This window comes from Capronia epimyces, assembly GCF_000585565.1.
Source record: "Capronia epimyces CBS 606.96 chromosome Unknown aczIQ-supercont1.2, whole genome shotgun sequence".
In the NCBI taxonomy this organism is placed as follows: Eukaryota; Fungi; Ascomycota; class Eurotiomycetes; order Chaetothyriales; family Herpotrichiellaceae; genus Capronia; species Capronia epimyces.
Genome location: NW_006912905.1, coordinates 179,382 through 196,483, shown reverse-complemented (window position 1 = coordinate 196,483; position 17,102 = coordinate 179,382). Strand labels below are relative to the sequence as shown.

The 17,102-nt window shown below is 52.4% G+C and overlaps 9 protein-coding genes across 9 annotated transcripts; 4 read left to right on the top strand and 5 right to left on the bottom strand.

Moving 5' to 3' along the window:
* Positions 1–6: 6 nt before the first annotated feature.
* Positions 7–1,517, top strand: A1O3_01896 (uncharacterized protein; the record flags this gene model as incomplete). Its single annotated transcript, XM_007732039.1, has 2 exons — positions 7–69; positions 294–1,517. 2 exons carry the CDS (start codon positions 7–9, stop codon positions 1,515–1,517), a joined length of 1,287 nt encoding a protein of 428 aa, XP_007730229.1.
* Positions 1,518–1,803: 286 nt separating this feature from the next.
* Positions 1,804–3,474, bottom strand: A1O3_01895 (uncharacterized protein; the record flags this gene model as incomplete). The annotated part of the gene is made up of 1 exon (XM_007732038.1): positions 1,804–3,474. One exon carries the CDS (start codon positions 3,472–3,474, stop codon positions 1,804–1,806), a length of 1,671 nt encoding a protein of 556 aa, XP_007730228.1.
* A 658-nt stretch (positions 3,475–4,132) lies between these two features.
* A1O3_01894 (uncharacterized protein) lies at positions 4,133–4,719 on the bottom strand (the record flags this gene model as incomplete). Its single annotated transcript, XM_007732037.1, has 2 exons — positions 4,133–4,263; positions 4,428–4,719. 2 exons carry the CDS (start codon positions 4,717–4,719, stop codon positions 4,133–4,135), a joined length of 423 nt encoding a protein of 140 aa, XP_007730227.1.
* Positions 4,720–6,016: 1,297 nt separating this feature from the next.
* Positions 6,017–7,114, bottom strand: A1O3_01893 (uncharacterized protein; the record flags this gene model as incomplete). The annotated part of the gene is made up of 4 exons (XM_007732036.1): positions 6,017–6,042; positions 6,095–6,651; positions 6,708–6,879; positions 6,934–7,114. 4 exons carry the CDS (start codon positions 7,112–7,114, stop codon positions 6,017–6,019), a joined length of 936 nt encoding a protein of 311 aa, XP_007730226.1.
* Positions 7,115–7,944: 830 nt separating this feature from the next.
* A1O3_01892 (uncharacterized protein) lies at positions 7,945–8,588 on the bottom strand (the record flags this gene model as incomplete). The annotated part of the gene is made up of 3 exons (XM_007732035.1): positions 7,945–8,227; positions 8,278–8,362; positions 8,417–8,588. The coding sequence occupies 3 exons, from the start codon at positions 8,586–8,588 to the stop codon at positions 7,945–7,947; spliced, it is 540 nt and encodes a 179-aa protein (XP_007730225.1).
* Positions 8,589–8,975: 387 nt separating this feature from the next.
* A1O3_01891 (uncharacterized protein) lies at positions 8,976–11,340 on the top strand (the record flags this gene model as incomplete). Its single annotated transcript, XM_007732034.1, has 2 exons — positions 8,976–8,988; positions 9,035–11,340. 2 exons carry the CDS (start codon positions 8,976–8,978, stop codon positions 11,338–11,340), a joined length of 2,319 nt encoding a protein of 772 aa, XP_007730224.1.
* Positions 11,341–12,329: 989 nt separating this feature from the next.
* Positions 12,330–13,193, top strand: A1O3_01890 (uncharacterized protein; the record flags this gene model as incomplete). Its single annotated transcript, XM_007732033.1, has 2 exons — positions 12,330–12,429; positions 12,487–13,193. The coding sequence occupies 2 exons, from the start codon at positions 12,330–12,332 to the stop codon at positions 13,191–13,193; spliced, it is 807 nt and encodes a 268-aa protein (XP_007730223.1).
* A 1,042-nt stretch (positions 13,194–14,235) lies between these two features.
* A1O3_01889 (dihydroorotase, homodimeric type) lies at positions 14,236–15,487 on the top strand (the record flags this gene model as incomplete). The annotated part of the gene is made up of 2 exons (XM_007732032.1): positions 14,236–14,370; positions 14,507–15,487. The coding sequence occupies 2 exons, from the start codon at positions 14,236–14,238 to the stop codon at positions 15,485–15,487; spliced, it is 1,116 nt and encodes a 371-aa protein (XP_007730222.1).
* Positions 15,488–15,573: 86 nt separating this feature from the next.
* Positions 15,574–16,953, bottom strand: A1O3_01888 (uncharacterized protein; the record flags this gene model as incomplete). Its single annotated transcript, XM_007732031.1, has 1 exon — positions 15,574–16,953. The coding sequence occupies one exon, from the start codon at positions 16,951–16,953 to the stop codon at positions 15,574–15,576; it is 1,380 nt and encodes a 459-aa protein (XP_007730221.1).
* Positions 16,954–17,102: the final 149 nt, after the last annotated feature.

The window sequence follows — 17,102 nt, the reverse complement described above, 5'->3', positions numbered from 1 at the left end:
GAAAACATGTCGGTGGAACAGTACGGTGCTAGACTGCTTGCAGAGGTGCAGGAGGAAGGCCTCGACAAGGTGAGCAAGCAAGCCATGGTTCCATCAATCACTCTTGAATCCTGAAGGAAGTGGAACCGGCTCCGGTCCCGCGCTAGCTGGGGGTTGTCTTTGCCTCAGCCTTGCAGCACCCGCACAACGACACTTTCTCGAGCGATGGGCTGATCTTGAGGGTTTGGCAGCTCCTAGCAGAACTCAGGCATACCGTCTGCCCTCGGCCAACATCTGTACTTGGACTTCCGCAGCTCGACAAGTTGCTCGAGGCCGTCCGATACCCTCCAGAGCCACAGCCAGCGACACGCTCGTTAGCATGGGACCCAGCAACAGCAACAGCAACAGCAGCAGTACCCAACCGGGCCCTTGAAGACGAGGAACTTGCGGAACATGACGATCCCGATAATGCTCCCATTTACGGACGCACCCAAGGATCTCGTTCTGAACAGATCAAAGCCAAACCGCCTACGATCGAACTGTCAAGTCGCAAGTCCGGCGCCGGCAAAACCAACCTGCTGTACTATCTCTGCACCCTGGCTGCCCTGCCTCAAGACATCGGCGGCAAGTCTGCCACCGTGGTATACATCGACAGCGATGCCCGCTTCTCGGCCACTCGACTTATGCAGATAATGCAACACCACATCATCACAGCGCGACAGAGCACGACCGACGCTGCCAACAACACTGAGAACACAACAACCACTGACCTTTCCGTTCCGAAGGGCACGACAGCCGAAGTCAAAGACAGAGACACAGACACAGAGATTGCGCTTGAAGCGTTGCAGCACATCCACGTTTTCCGTCCCCAATCCTCATCGCAGGTTGTATCTGTGCTTGACTCTCTTCCGAGTTACTTGCTCGACCGGTCACGCCATCCCTCCTTCTACCGTGGTCTAAGTCTGGTGGTCCTCGACTCGGCCACCGCGTTTTACTGGCAGGACCGCTTCGACAGGGACATGGCGCGGCTTGGGCTCGCGTCGCCTGGCGTTGACGTGTCATCGTCGCCGGGGCCGTCGCCGACCGCGGAGATCATCGAGCGCCTGAAAGCCATCCAGCATAGGTTCGAGTGTGTCGTCGCTTTTAGTACAAACCACCCGTCCCCGCCACCTGTGCAGTCTTATCCGTCGAGGTCGGCTCGGGTGCATGCTCGGGGCGGTAACCAGAGCCAGGATCAGATACCAACGACACCTTCGGCACCACTGTCGTTAGCCCCGGCTGTGACGTCCTGGACCTCCTACGCCACGCTCACGCTCGACCTATCTCGGGCGCAGATCCTACAGTTTGCGCCGCACATGACTTTGGAAGAGTGTCTGCGCGACGCTGACAAGAGGGTGGAAGCTGTCCGCCATGCGCAGTTCATAGCCAAAGTACGTGACGGCCCCGGGCAGTTGACAGGCATACAGCCTGAGCGCGATCCGGGGAGACCGGCTGCGTTTACCTTCAAGATTGGGGACGATGGTGTCGACGTCGAGTAGCTGGTAGAGTGCTTGCAGGCTCATGAGTCGCCGACGCCTAGTCATTATGGTTCTCGGGCTACTCAAGGTGGACGATGACTAGATTGAGTGCTTGAGCACCCCCGCTGCTATTGACTGGTCTATCTTCATTATCTTCATTATCATCATCATCTATATCTGTCTATTTCCTTCTTTTTCATAATCAGTAGTATGTACGTTTCGCTCTTCACTCTCTAAATGTCGGTCGATGCGAGGACCCGGGAATTCCGACCGATTTGAAGTGGTCGAATCGGTGTGTTTGCTTCGTTCAGTGTGCATGTGCATGGCCTTCAACCAACTCTCGAGCACAAGCCTTTCTACACTCCTCAAACACCTTGACCTGTTTAGCTACTTCCTCAAGCCGGCCGATGACCTCTTTGTTCCCGTCGGTGAAGCCGTAAATCACATACGGGATTCCGGTCTCTGCACAGAACTCTTTGACGTATTTCTGTGCCTTGCGGAGATTGTGCCTCGGGATGCGTGGGAATAGATGATGCACGGCTTGGAACTGCAGGCCGCCGTGGAAAAAGTCGAGCCAGGTAGGACAGTCGACGTCCATGGTGGTCCGGAGCATCTTCTGGGCGAAAGACTCGTCGACTCCCAGGTCATTGGTGGACATGGCGAAGTGGGATAGTGTGATCTGGACGTGTACAGGGGCAGTGATCATGTGGGAGATCATGACGAAGACGAACCGGTCCCAGGCTGTAGGGATGGATTTGTAGAGTACGCCATAGCCAAACCAGGTCCAAAAGAATACTTGTCCTACCATCTCGAGATAGCGATGCCACCAGGCAGGACCCTTCTTCGGGGCTTTACCGGACAAAAGATATTCCCAACACAACCGGTACAGATTGAAGCGGCCAAAAGTCAGAATGGGGTAATACAACCAATGTTGTACGGGGATGGTCCATTTGGACAGCGCGTCGAAATGGAAAACACGTTCGTAGTAGGTCGAGCGGAGGGAGCTGAAGAACCGGGTCGTGATGGCGAAGAATGGAAGATATTCGACATCAGGATCGTGCTCGGGAGAGTTGGTGACGATATGGTGCACATTGTGGTTTCGTTTCCACCAGCCGAGCGACAGACCACCCACAAAGTCGGCAATGAAAATGCCGATGCATGTGTCGACATGGAAGTTGTGCGTGATACCAATATGGCCCGCATCGTGGACGGTAAAGACAAGCTGGTGCCAGAGCATACCCAAGAATGCAGCGGAAAGAGCATAGTGTGAATAGTGAAGGGCGACCAGGAAAGAGACGAAAAGGAAGGTATATCGACAGCACTCGATACCGTACGCGCCGTATGAACAGTCGTACAGACCGGCGGCACGAACACGGGTCTCTAGTTCGCGGTATTTGGCAATTATCCGATCTTGCGAAGCCCAGTCAAGAGATGGGTATTTCAGACGGTCCAAGGCTTCCTCGGCATTCAGTTTGGCCTCGATGGGGTCTGGGCTGGTAGTCAAAGACTCTGCGTCAGAGAGAGAGGACACGGAAGACACTCCTGAACGATGCCTGGCTGGCGTATCGGCTGGATCAAAGATCGGTGACTCTGGGGGAGAACTGCTGCTGGACGAGCTCGACGCGACCTCGGTCTGAGAATCCCCCTTTCCATGCTCTTCCTGGCCCCGAAGGTATGGTCTAAAATGACCGCCTTGAATAGGAGGGAGGAAGTTGGCCCATCTACCCTCGATTCTTCCAATCACGAACTTTTGCATGAAGATCTGGGCTTCGGTGGAATGCAGGGCTCGAATCTCGTCGGTTGCATCTCTTCCAATCATATGAAGAACAGCCTTTTCACCTCCAGGATGAAACGGTAGCCATGAATCAGCTTTGATCACCCGTCCATCGAAGATTATGATCTTTCTGCCTTCTGCAATCAGTCCCTCGATTTCACGTCGTGACCATACCCGGTCTTTCGGGGAGGCTATGGCGGTCATGGTGCTGTCGTAACAGTATCAGGAAGGGCTCGATGGTTGGGGAGGACATCCAGCAGGTAAGCAGGAAGGGATAGTCGGTGTAGGAAGCTGTCAAAAAGCTGGTGCCTGCCGAGTGGACTGACACATATATCAACAAGTGTAGAGTGTATCCGTACTCCGTAGAACGGGGAACGTGCCAAACTCCTATAAACTGCACTTCATACGGTTCTCGATCTGCCGTATCCAAGCTTGGTCTCCGTACTCGGTACGCGGCCAATTTTCAGTACGGTTCAGTTCAGTTCAATGAAGCGCACTAATAACTGGCAGCTTCGATAAATGCCTGCAATCGGACCATGATGTGTTCGGAATCGTGATGTCTCAGCGCCATGGTCTGTCGAAGGTCGTTTTTTATGAGCAGAGGTCTGTCCTATCTCTCCACCTTGGTGTACTTCTCGTCAGGTTGTATTCGATGGACAAGTAGGTAATTATATCAATTTGACTCATTCGTGTTCCCGTTTAGGAGAGCCAACTTGCTCAGTTTGCAAGCTTTTGATTGCAGTATTGCTTGTTTCCTGCCCATAACCATCCTATCCCGTCCCGTCACCTCCCATCCAGCCCGTCTCCGGTAACCTCGGGGTCACATTGCAACAGAAACCTGCTATGCAATTCCAGACGAGGCTTAGAACTTGCCCAGGCCGCCCAACTTCCCACTCACATCGCCGAGGCCATCGGACACGGCCTCTTTGCCTAGGCCGCCAGACACTTGGTCTAGCTCGCCCTCGCCCAGCACCGGGTTTCTCTTCAATGAATCTGTCAAAGGCAACAGTCAGTAAGATAGTTTAATGCTAGGAGACATAACGAGCCATGTGGCACGGTATTCGGGCACGATGGAGGAGGAGTGGTGCTGAGACGTTGCGGAGTGCTACGCCGTGTATCCTGCAAACTGGATCTCCCGACTTGTTGATGACACTCACCCTTGGCCATGGACTGGAGCTTCTCACTCCCGGTATTCTCCAATACTTTGACCTCTGCAATGGCTTTTCCTTTGTAGTACCGCTTAGCGATCCATTCCGTCACATCGTCGGCGTACCCAGCGAAGTAAATCGTGGCCGCTGTGATGGCCAGGACTGTGATTATAACTGCGAGGGAAGTGAGGATCGTTCCTGCGGTCGACGAGCTGCGGCCGGATTCTTGAGAGGCTTTGGCGGCGGCAGAGGAGAAGGCGCTGGAGGCGGCACTCTTCGCCGAGGAGAGAGACGACGACATTGTGTGGATTTAGTCCCTGTCAAGGCGTCCTGAGTCTTACGGATCAACGAATGCTTGGAGTCTGGACTCTGGACTATTTGATAGCGAAAAAAAGTGAACAGGTTTAGACACAAGAAAGGAGAGCAGTCAGATATCAGCTTTTTAAGGCCAGAAAGGAAGTGATCCAGCCTGCATTGTGCCTTCTGTCACGTATTACGACAAACGACAAACCTGCTTCGACCCTTCCTCCTCTCCTCACTCCTGGCCTCATGGAGCGACGTCATGCCTCGATCCCGTGTGTCCTAATGATGTTTTACCAGGACTATCTGTGGCGCATTGTTCCTTGGATGGCATCAGCCTGGGTCCAATCGGAGAGTTAAGGTGCCACAGACAACAGCGCAGACGTCAAAGGGTTCAGCTGGAGCTGGAGCTGTGGAAGTGGAGGAGTTGATCGTCCAGCCGAGACACCAAATGGGCGTGTGAGGATAGAGATAACACTGGAAATAAATAAGCGGGGTCACAGAAGATGATCACGATCGGCCGCCTCGCTGGTCGGCTATCTTTTCCAGCGAGCGCATCAAGCCAGGAACCGCCATGTCTTTCGCAGTCGTAGAGACATGCTGCTTGGTTGAACTTCCATGTTGTGTGCCTAAGTGGATGGTCTATTTGGGCTTCTACTAGGAAAAACAAGTAACAACAATATAGCGAAACTACATGGCTTCTACAACCGAGTCGACATTGTAGGGGTTCGATCGATCTCTGCAGCATCCGCACGATCACGTACCCGGCTTCAGTCAATGCTAGCGTTGCCTTCTTCTTGTTTCTGCCTCTTTGCGTAGTCCAACAATGCTGCCATAGGCGTTCAAGGGCCTTGGCAGACTGGTCCCTGTTTCTCACCTAAAATGTGAATCGGAGGGAGGCTAACGAAGGAAAGCATCCAAAGTAAAGCATGGGTACAAGCATGCACACTAACTATGAACATATGCTTGTACGATGATTAGATTTGAAGCTGCAGGCTTGAATGCGTTATTGAGGCATCGATAGAATGAACAATTTGTAAGAGAGAAGAAAGAATCAAACAAACAAGAAGACAACATTTGGCACGAAACATTCTGACAACGAAGTGGTGTCAAAGATCGAGAACAGGATCTGCCGAGGACAGTTTGAAAGTGAGATTGGATTATTCGTTGGTTTGGCCAGACATTGTTGCTGTCATATAATGTACATTTTCCTGGGATATCAAGCAAGTCACAGAAGGAGAGTATCTAGAGGTGGCAAAGCAACCTTGCAGCTGCAGTGGCGCAAATCCGCCAAAGCACTATTCGTCAACGAACTGCTTCACATCTGGGTTCTGATATTAGCGCTGCAATCGGCCTGGCAGGAAGGGGGTACTCACCGTCAAGCCACTTGACATATTCCCGCTGTTCCTTGTAATCGACATACTCTGGCAGGAAACTGGCGAGCTGGGCGTCGATGCCCCTCTCCTCGAGATATTTGTCAAGCATTGCTTGGAGCTCAGGGTCTAGGTTGCTGATTGGCGGGCCGGCATATAGGCTGCGGGCTTCTTGAGCGTCTTTGGGTGTTTGTGCCTCGAGTAAAGACTCATTGGGGAAGAAGCTGATGGTTTCAATCTCAATAGCCCCTTCTGCTGCAACAGCTCGGATCTCAAGTGCACGTTGGCTAGGCTTCGTGATTGTAATCGTCAAGTGGATCGGATAGGCTGGGAGAGCATTGTCGAGATTGGCTTCGTCAGATTCACCTCTGTCGGCGGGTGAGATGCTGTCCTCGGGTAGAACATCGATCTTGCCGCCTCTTGTCCCTGATTGATTGATCGTATTCTTGCCCCTGCCATAGTCTGCTTCATCGTCTAGAGCACCATCGTCATCCAAATCATCGAATTCATCATCTTCTTCCAAGCTGTCGAGTTCGGCGACGCTGAGTTGGACCTTGACCCTGCAAATCCTCTGTTAAAAAATGTCCCTTGAATTGTGATACCGTAATCTCCTTACTTCTCGTTTCCGAAGTCCCTTGTCAGGGTGACTTCGTGTGTACCGGGCTTATCTTCGATCTTCCAAAGGCTATTCTGTAGAAACTCTTCGATAGAGGAAACCTTGTCGGCGTCGTTGGACTCTAGCTCTAGCGTTCTTTCGGCGTTGAATTTCTCGGAAAGTTCTTGGTCCGCTAAAGCCCTGGTCAGCAACGTCTTTCTTTTGCATCCGGATTTGCTGCCCTTACATTCACCAGCGGGCTCTCTTCTGCCAATGGACGTAGAGAAGGCAGGATACGATGATCTCACTGCCGGTTGCCATAGCGGTCGACGAGCCGCAAGTCTTGAAATGGAGGAAGCGGAGCGGACGGCAGGTTGTCGAAGAGCTAATCTGGGCAATGCCCGGCTGAGCATTCTGAAAGGACTCATCTTGCTATATTGCAAATGGAAATTTCTTGAATTGGAAAGAAGTAAAAAATGTTAGCAACTCAGGCTGCGCAGTTGGTTCAGTTGTAGCGACTGATGTCGCCAAGGGCTCCTAAGGCTTCGGAGCCAGACAAATTTTTGGAGGCGTCGCCGCAAACACGTGAAAGGACATCCGATGACTAAGCAGCAGCCTTGTTCATGATGGCACAGATATCGAGGTACTAATAGCACAGGGACACTCGGAGAAGATCTGAAGCATCTAGTTTGTCTCAAGTATACACCAGGATGCGGGCCAGGTAGAAGAAGTTGCACCCTAAAGAGGTCTGCTCGTCACCCGAGCCCTGAGGCTCATGGGAGAGACAGACAGGCAAGCAAGTTGGAGTTCAAGCAACCTATTCTAATCCATAGGTACATTAGGTATGTATCGTACCACCTCCTCATGTGCCCAGCCTTTTCAGTTGTTAGTTCTCAATCCCGAGTTGGAGCAACGTGGATATAACCACTTTGTTGCGAGCTGCGCTTTTCGAAGCCTGGTCGTATGGTAGACCTTTGCTCACCGAAAACAACCGTACCTATAAAGAGGATGCGGAGCAGGGGCATCAGGGCCAGATTGCCTCATCCTGAGCACGAGTTCATAGATTGGTAGTGCAACCGATGACAATTCGTAAAGTCCATCTGACGAACTGACCAGCAGAGAAATCCTCTGATGACATGGGTGAAAGGAACATCGTCCCGTGAGGGAAGAGGACCGGGGCGCGCCGCCTATAGGAGCACCTGAGCCGATACCCAGTATGCTGGCTTCAGGCTATATCGACTCCCTGTAGATGAAGTTCTCAAGAAAGTCCTTTGGGCGGAAAGGTTGAGGGTTTGATAGAACCGGATTTCACAACGCGGACAAAATCCAGTGTATTCAAACCTCCCCATTCTCCAGCCCATCGTTCGACTTTAGCTCGACTCTCCTCATTTCTAAGTTCTGGAATCCAGAAGCCGGCGCGGAATTCACGATCTTCGGCGTCTTTTCGCAGTGTGATCTGCTCCTCGAGCTTCGTGGGTGGTCTGCCCGGTCTTCTCTCTGCCTTTGCTTCAGCTAATTGTTCGTCCTCCCGGTCGATGAAGCTGACCTTGTTAGCACCCATCTCGAAAGCCTCCAATCGTCGGCGACGTACCTTTGTGTCAGCACAAGCATTTCTTCGTCGGACAAGGATCCAGCCGAGCCTTGGAGCGCTGATTTGAACCATGCCACTCTGTCCACTGCGAATAACGTTGGTCAGGACTGAATTGCTCCCTTGAAGATGCAGCGCATACCATAGACCTGGTTTGCTCGCACAGCAGCATCCATTAACCGGGATACTTTCTCCTCTCTGGCTGCCGCTGTCCGGAGTTTTCTTGCATCTCGACTGTTCTCATGGAGACTATTTGGCCGCCCTCCCCGCTTTTTGGATATTTGCTTCTGGACTTTGCTGAGAGATCGAGCCATTGCTTGTGTGGGCGCTCACTCGAGATCGTTACAGCCGCAGCAGAGATGCTTGATGCGGATATTGGACATTTTGTCTGCCGCCCAAAAAAGTCGATGGCGGTAAAACCTCGGCAATAATAATTACTAGGCGGGCGCGGGCGTGTGCCTGCCCTTCCCAGAGCGCGTCGCAGATGCGGGCGTGTCAGTTGCCAAACATTCGATCCGCCATCTCAATTCTCAATAGCAACACTTCTTTTATATATTCAATGGCTCAAGGCGGGTCGGTCGTATTGCCTTTGCTGCTGTTGGATTCTCATATTCTCTTCCCACCCCTTGCTCATTTGAAATAGCCGCTTTCTCGCCAGACACCAGTGGAAATAGGCGGTGAAGGGGTGCATCTCTGCGAACATGGGCATAAAAGGTCCGTTGTTTGCCTATTGTCAGCCCCGAGACCTAACAATTGATAGGGTTACTACCCTTGCTCAAGTCGATTCACAAGCACTGTACTCTCAAAAAATTCGCCGGCCAGACAATCGGCGTGGACGCCTACGGATGGCTGCATCGAGGAGTGGTGGGGTGTGCCTTTGCCCTGGCCCTTGATAAGCCAACGACCATACACATTGATTTTGTCTTAAGCCGGGTACGGATGCTTCTGGACTTTGGGGTCACTCCATATCTGGTCTTCGACGGAGACAATCTACCTAGCAAAGCCGGAACAAACGCTGCGAGAGGAAAGAAAAGAGAAGAGAGCAAAGCACTGGGTCTGGAACTGCACAGAGCGGGCAAGTCCTCGCAAGCCCAACAGGAACTTCAAAAGGCCGTGGACGTAACCCCTCTTATGGCCCGACAATTGATCGAAGAACTGAAGAAGCTTAACGTACAGTACGTCGTGGCTCCATACGAAGCGGACGCTCAGCTGGTGTATCTCGAACAAAACGGCATAATAGATGGGATTTTGTCCGAAGACTCGGACCTTCTCGTGTTCGGTGCGAAGCGCTTGTTGACGAAACTCAATCAATATGGCGAACTTGTTGAAGTCGAGCGGGCCGACTTCGCCTTGTGCAAAGAGCTTAGCCTGGCGGGATGGACTGACTCAATGTTTATGAGAATGGCCATCCTCAGTGGGTGCGACTATCTGCCCAATATCGGCAAAATGGGGCTGAAGACCGCACATGCGTATGTGCGAAAGTATAGGGACATCGAAAAGATCCTCCGCATGGTCCAATTCGAGGGCAAAATGGTGGTACCAGACAAATATTTGGAGCGGTTCCGGCAGGCTGAGTTAACATTCTTGCACCACCGAGTGTTCTGCCCAATCGCGCAAAAGATGGTCTTTCTAAACGACCTCGGCCCGGGATTGCTGGAGTCCGACATGCCATATCTTGGTCCCTATATCGATCCAGCGACCTCACTTGGTGTTGCATGCGGTGATCTAGATCCCTTCTCGAAGAGGCCTATATTGCTGGGCGCAGTCAAGTCCGGATCTCGACCAGTCCTCGGTGAGAACAGGAGACAGAGTTACGCGCCGGCGACAGAGTTGAAGCCCGGGAAGTCGATTGAGACATTCTTCAAACCCCAACGCCAGCCCCTTGCTGAGCTGGACCCCAACAGCCTGACACCTTCTCCCTCGCAAGGTCGACTTCTTGAACGCAATCGAAATGCTTCCTGGGAGCCGAGGCTAGTGTCTTCTGCCCCGGCCCTTAGACGCAGTGTCTTCTCGCAGCAGGGGCGGCCAACCGACTCAGATCGGTCGAGTTTTCTCGTACGAGCCTCCAGACTGTCCACATACCAAGCGCCGAAGCGCCAAAGATTATGTTCCGATTCTATAGGACCTTCGCCACCCAAAGAATTAAAGCAAAGCCCGTTCTTTTCATCCAAAATCGAGCAGTCTAGTCCACTGGCGCAGAAGCAGGCTAGGGCGAAGAGGGGCAAGAAAGCCGGGTTTGATGTCTTTTCAGATGACTCTGTTGACGAGATGTTGTTAAACTGCGAAGTTCAGCAAGTTGCTAGTCCTGAACAGAGTTCAGCCGCCAACAATGACGTCCAGGGCGACAGTGAATGTGTCTCTGGAGATCAAGATGCCTTACAAACCATACCTCAGTCGTCGCCAGTCATCGGCCCGGCTTCCATAACTTCTCTCTCCCCCATCTGCACCTCCTCTCCGTCGAGCAGAAGTTTCCCTGATGAGGTCCCTGCAAGACGATGTGCTGCTAGGGAGATCAGCCAAGATGATGACCCCAGTGCCTTTGAGGACTTGCTTGATTACCATGTTCGGCAACAGAATGAGGCTCTGTTACAGAAGTTCGCTTTCCAGCCTGGAGAGGGAACGGGCACAATCAAACGCTCTCCAGGATCTTCGCGGAAACCTTGTCAGACATTTACGGCACTGTCACCAGCGGCGCAAATCGCTGCGTTGAAGAAGCTGCCACAAACAGGGAAAATTCAAACGCTGTGCAGTGAGGTCAAATTACACCGAACATTTGGTCAGCAGTCACCTGAAGTCCAACAATCTGCCCTTAAGTCACTTGGCCAGCAGAGGGCATGCCGAACATCGAACCTGATGAAAACGACGCAGGCTTCAATCAGCAGCGAGCGAATCAAACCATTGCTGAGTCAAGACAACGAGTTGAGTGCGAAACTCCCTGGCACAGGCGAACTACGAGGTAGTGAGGATGCGATAGTGCCGAACAGCGACGATGAAGGCTCGGAGATAGGGTCACCCGTGCGGAAGTCCAGGTTGGACCTTAGTTCATTTGCGTTTGTCTCTGCGTAAGCCGGTTGGATATTTGACTTGGTGGCATTCAGTTTTGGTGTTGGTGTTGGTGTTGGTATTGGCTTGGTGAACTACGGTAGAGTCTGGTTTGCGATGTGGACAGCTGAGATTGGTTGAAAGGCTGGCTTCATGTTGGGCACCAAAACCAGGCAAGGAATTGACGACCATTGGCTATGAGACGCGCCTGGTGGAGGGGGGATTTTGGCGGCGGGTTATTCATAACAATGATATGCGTTATAATCCAGAGAAATGAAGTGAAAGCATGAATAGGTACCCCGTACCCCGTACTGGCAACCTTACCTACTCCTGCACAGGTACTCCGTACTACATACCCAGGTATCACGGAGTAGATGACCGCCTGGAGATACAGGCACCAGGGTGTCAGGGGTGTAGGAGGCGACGTCATTGCAAGGCTGTAGTGGACTAGTACGGAGTAGCTTAAGGTTGCGGATGCACTAAGACCAGAAGAGTTAAATGTAAACACACTAGGCTTGGCAGATCTCGCCGGCCCCTGCGCCATTTCCGTGGATGAATCCAGAGCATTTTCCTGCCACCAGAATAATTATTCACACCACAGACCAGCCTCACGGATTTCCGATGGCAAATCTCTGAGCAAACATGGCAATTGGCGCCTTACAATCCCAGTCTCAGATATTTGCAGAACTAAATCAAGCTACGCCTCTCCTCTGTTCCCTTCCTCTCCAACCCTTCTCTATCCTCCTCGACTGCAAGACTCAGGCAGCTGACATTCTTTGTCCCAGTGCATTTGGACAAACAGATTCCCACCAGAACACATCACAAGCAGCAGCTATAAACATCTCACATCCTCCTCTACGCATCGATCTTCCTTCCCGAACTGCTCTGACCACATCTTGACCCGGGCTCAGGCCAAATCGTTGCTCGTGCTGAGCTTCAACACCATACTCCGTCCGCACGGACGGCAATCTCAGTACAGAGCACAGGGCACCAAACGTTGACGGTGCAAAATCATGGCCCTCAGATTCACGACTGGATGGCGGAGATTTGTCCCCGTCATCGGCTACCATCATGTGCTCATGATATTCATCGCAATTGCCATCATCCTACTATGTAAGTGGTTCCTACACAAGAAGGCAAGACGGCATCATGCTAACTGATTTCACGCAGCACTACTACTTGCAGGATGCTCATCTACATCTCCCCTCATTCCGGACATTTACCTCATCTCCCTATACTACCATCAATACGCTCCCATCTTCAGTACCGTCCAGGTCGACCCTTCAGTCACGACAGCGATAGCAAATATCGTCGGAAATGCAGACCTCAATGTGCGAGTGGGATATTTTGGTATTTGTATCAAGGTGGACGACGGAGCGTGGATGTGCAACCAAAATTCAACATCGTTGGCAGACCTGGTCAGCATTGATCAGGATCCTCTCAACCTGATATGGGTTGCCAGCACATTCAAGAACGCGATTGTGTTCCCATATCTGCTGATCATCGCCATCGTCCTGGCATTCCTGACGTTCCTCTTGCTGGCGACCTTTCCCGGATGGCATACGAGCACCGGCCCCGATGGGTCTGAACGGGAAGTCCGACCATTCCCATCAAGGGCTGTTTCGCAGGTGGCTTTGGCGACTATCTTCATTTCATCAGTCTTTGTCCTGGTGTCGGTGATGTGGCAACATACTGCAGCTGTAGCAGCTAGCACCATTGCACAAGACCTCGGCAATGGAAGCGTCAAATCCGGGGTCGGGACGGCGGCAATGGTCCTGGGCTGGTTCGGCTTTGGACTACTGGTAATCGTCACGCTTGGGCTACTGGTGATGATTTTGAGCATCCAATTACTGGATCGGCTGACGGATGAGGTATGACTGCCACTTTCCCAACGGGGAGAACGACATGCTGACCATCTTTAGGACTGAGACTGTCTACGACACTGCGATTTGAGCGAACTGATAGCGCCATTTGTTTCACGCATGAACGAAGCAGCAATTGCTCAATGCATGGCTAGATGCCGGAGCTGGCGTTTGGAGATAAACCTGGATTTGCAACTAAGCATTCAAGGACGAAGAACCTTGGATGAGGATTAAAAGGGACCAACATCATCATGCATCACTCAGGAAGAACTGGAAATGGGTCGACTAAGACCGACACCGAGTCTGTGAATATTTTGGAGGAGTTGAGATGGGAATGTGCTTCTGGGTACCCCGTACTCCTGATGGGAGACGAGACCGACGAATGATGGATCCAGTTTCAGGCAATGTACCTACTGTGCCAAACCGTTGGGAGAATCAATGGATATACCGCCCCTCTCGACCGAATGACTGAACATACAATGGGAATTGTGGCCACACCGGCCCTTGCTCCGAACCACGTGTGCCCGTCTATCTACATTGCTCGCAAGCATTTTGTGTTTCATATCTTCGGGAAGTAAAAGATTTCGCTGCTAGGGTCCGGGGGTCTTTGTTCTGCATTGAGGAAAGGACTTGGACAGTGAATTCCGTACTGCCAATCATAAGTGGCACAGACCGATTCAGAACAAGCTCAGAATAGTGAATACCTCGACAGAACGACATAACTGGGAAGGTCAGTTGTGACACTCAGGACCGGTGTGGGGGGTCGAAGATGGATGGCCCAGGCACTCAACTCCGTACACATATTTCATGCAACACTTTCTTAAGGGGTGGATTGGATTGGGATGAAATCAGATAGCAGCGCCAGATGCCACAGAACTCCGCCGTAGGAGACAATACCGTGACTTGTGTATGGATACAGCGGAGCACTTGGCCATACAGGCACTATCAAATCTTTTTTCCCTACTTCGTAAACAGGTCCAAAATCGCGGCTGATATTTCTCCTCCCACGAACCAATCTGATCTGCCTTTGTGCATCCTTCTCGACCATCTCCTGATCATGTCTCCACGCCTCTTTGGCGGCCTCGTCCTTCCCGCCTCGGCGGATTTCCATGTCCATCTCCGCGACGGCGCCATGCTGGAAGCAGTGGCTGGCACGATCAAATCGGGCGGCGTGGACACCGTCTTTGTCATGGTAAGGGAAGCCTGGCACCCGAGGCTCTCTGACCCTACATATTGAGCCGTGGTTCTGGGTGGGAGGGGTTTCCCCTTTCAATCGAAGTTTATGTGAAGCGCCAGTGTCTGACCTTGTCTATATTTGTTCGATGCAGCCAAATCTAGTTCCGCCCATCACCACCGTCGAGCACGCCCTGGCATACAAGGAGGCCATTGCCAGGTATACAGACGCAACCCTTCTGATGTCGCTGTACCTACATCCTTCCATTACGCCAGACACGATCCGGCAGGCCAAGAAGGCAGGTCTTTTCGGTGTCAAGTCCTATCCCGCAGGAGTCACTACCAATTCTGCTTCGGGCGTCGTGGACTATGAGCAATTTTACCCCCTGTTCAAAGCCATGGAGGAAGAAGATTTGGTTCTGAACCTGCATGGCGAAGCACCCCCTGCTCAGGATATCACGGTGCTCAACGCCGAGGAAGCATTCCTGCCCACCCTACTCGATCTCCATCGACGGTTCCCTAAGCTGCGCATTGTCCTAGAGCACTGCACAACCGCTGCTGCCATCGAGGCTGTGAAGAAATGTGGGCCGAACGTTGTGGGCACCATCACAGCTCACCACCTCTTTCTCATCATTGATGATTGGGCCGGAGATCCAATCAATTTCTGCAAACCGGTCGCAAAGCTCCCTACCGACCGAGTCGCGTTGCTCCAGGCCGCGACAAGTGGCAATCCCAAGTTCTTTTTAGGGACTGACTCAGCCCCGCATCCGCTGAGCGCAAAGAAGGGCGGTCTGGGCATCCATGAGGCTGGCAAATGTGCGGCTGGGGTGTTCACTCAGCCGTATGCCACGCAGCTTGTGTTGGAGGCGTTCGAGGATGCGGTGACCAAGGGAGTGGTGGAAAAGAGCCGCCTATCTCAGGTAGTATTAGAGGGCTTTCTTGGTGGGTTCGGTCGGAAATTCTACCAGATCGACCACGATGGTGAAAAGATCAGAATCTTGGCAAAAGACGAGAAAGTGATCTCAATGTTGTCGGTCGGCGGAGAGGCCGGCGCAAACTCGACGACCCGAGACGTCGTCATCCCCTTCCGTCGGGACAGTCCGATTTACTCGCTAGAATGGATCCAAACGAAGTAACTTTGTCCAACTGGTCCAACTGGCTTGTGGGTGGCACTTCCCACATTCTCCTGAGGAAGATTCGTACGCATCGGATAACATGATATTTACTCAGGACCACTTGGGGCAGGGGCAGAATCGAAGAATCTCTGGGTCATCAAAGCCGCTGCCACGCTGACGTTGAGACTATCAATATCTCCGATTTGTGGTCTTGCGTTGGGGATTCCCACTACGCCGTCCACGAGAGACTTCATGAAATCTCGGATGCCAGTCCCTTCATTCCCAAGGACTAATACGCAAGGATGTCGCAATAACGCTCCTTCAAATCCCAGCGTTCGAACATTTTTGCCCTTGGCGTAGTGATTGAGCAATGGGCGCTCGCTGTCAGGAGCATCGGCACCAAAGAATCTCCAGCCATTCTCCCGTGAAATCTTGACGAAAGATCTCTCGTTCTTCACATGCAGAATCGGCATATACTCGAGAGCTCCGGCGGAGGCTTTCAGACTGTTGGATGATATAGGAGCGGTGCCGTGATCGAGAATGAGTATAGCGTCGACTCCAAGAAACCAGGCAGACCGGACGATCGCGCCGAAATTACCGGTGTCGGTAATGCAGTCGAGGAGGAGGATGAAAGGATAGCGGTGAGATGGGCGGACAGACGGAATGGTTGCAACATTGCCACGGTTCTCGAACGCACGGTTGACCTCTTGATCTTCTTGTGAAGCCCAACCTACAGTGGCGAGGATAGCGTCTGATGAGCTGTTGAGAGGAGACAGCCCTGTCACTGGTAATTTGGGCAGCGGTGAAGCCTCCAGCACCAAACCATTATGCGGTCGCCCTGTCGCAGCTTTAGATAGAATCCTGTTCCATTCCGGACCCCAAACGTCCTTGACCTCCACTCCTGCTCTTTTCGCAAGGTTGTAGATATCCTCTTGAGCTTGTATGTGGTCCCACGAGCCTTCGAACCGATCGGTGCCAGTATTTGCTTTCGTTCGCGCAGGCTTGTCCGAGTCTCGATTACTAGTATGGGTCGGGGAACGCAGTCGGTAGAGTTTGTAAAGCTTGCGCCTCCTAGCCTTGAGGGCGGACAGGACAGAAAAAGTTCCATAGATGAATTCCGAACTGGCAGTCGTGTATGGGAGTGAAACGGGCGCCCTCGCTTCGGAGTGTGCTGGTCTCTCGTCTGGCTGCCGGTGAGACGTTCGTCTCGTCAGCGTCCACCGCTGCCCGTCTGGTTGATCCCACCGGTCGGAAGCACCGCGATGCACCTTCAGGGCCGGCCCAGCCAGTCCCTGAGCCTGAGTCCGATCCCGATCCTCATCTCGAACAGCTCTGTAGCGTGCCTCATGTCTGCTTGCGCTGTGCTGGGCTTCTCGGTGACCCTTCTCAATGGCGCCGGTCAAGGATATGTAGCGTGCGGGCTGGATGTAGCCCAGTGCTTTGAGGGAGGAACTTCCTCGCGGGACGATGCCACCAAAAGCCTGCATTCATGTGAGCCTGAGCCTGAATCCGAGTCTTGAGATCGGTTTGGAGGAGTCTTTTGTTGGCCAAGGAAAAGTTACACTGCAGCAATTACACATACTTGTGTTGGAGAATGCTGTTGTAGAAGATCTCCAACTTTAATTGAGTGTTTAGG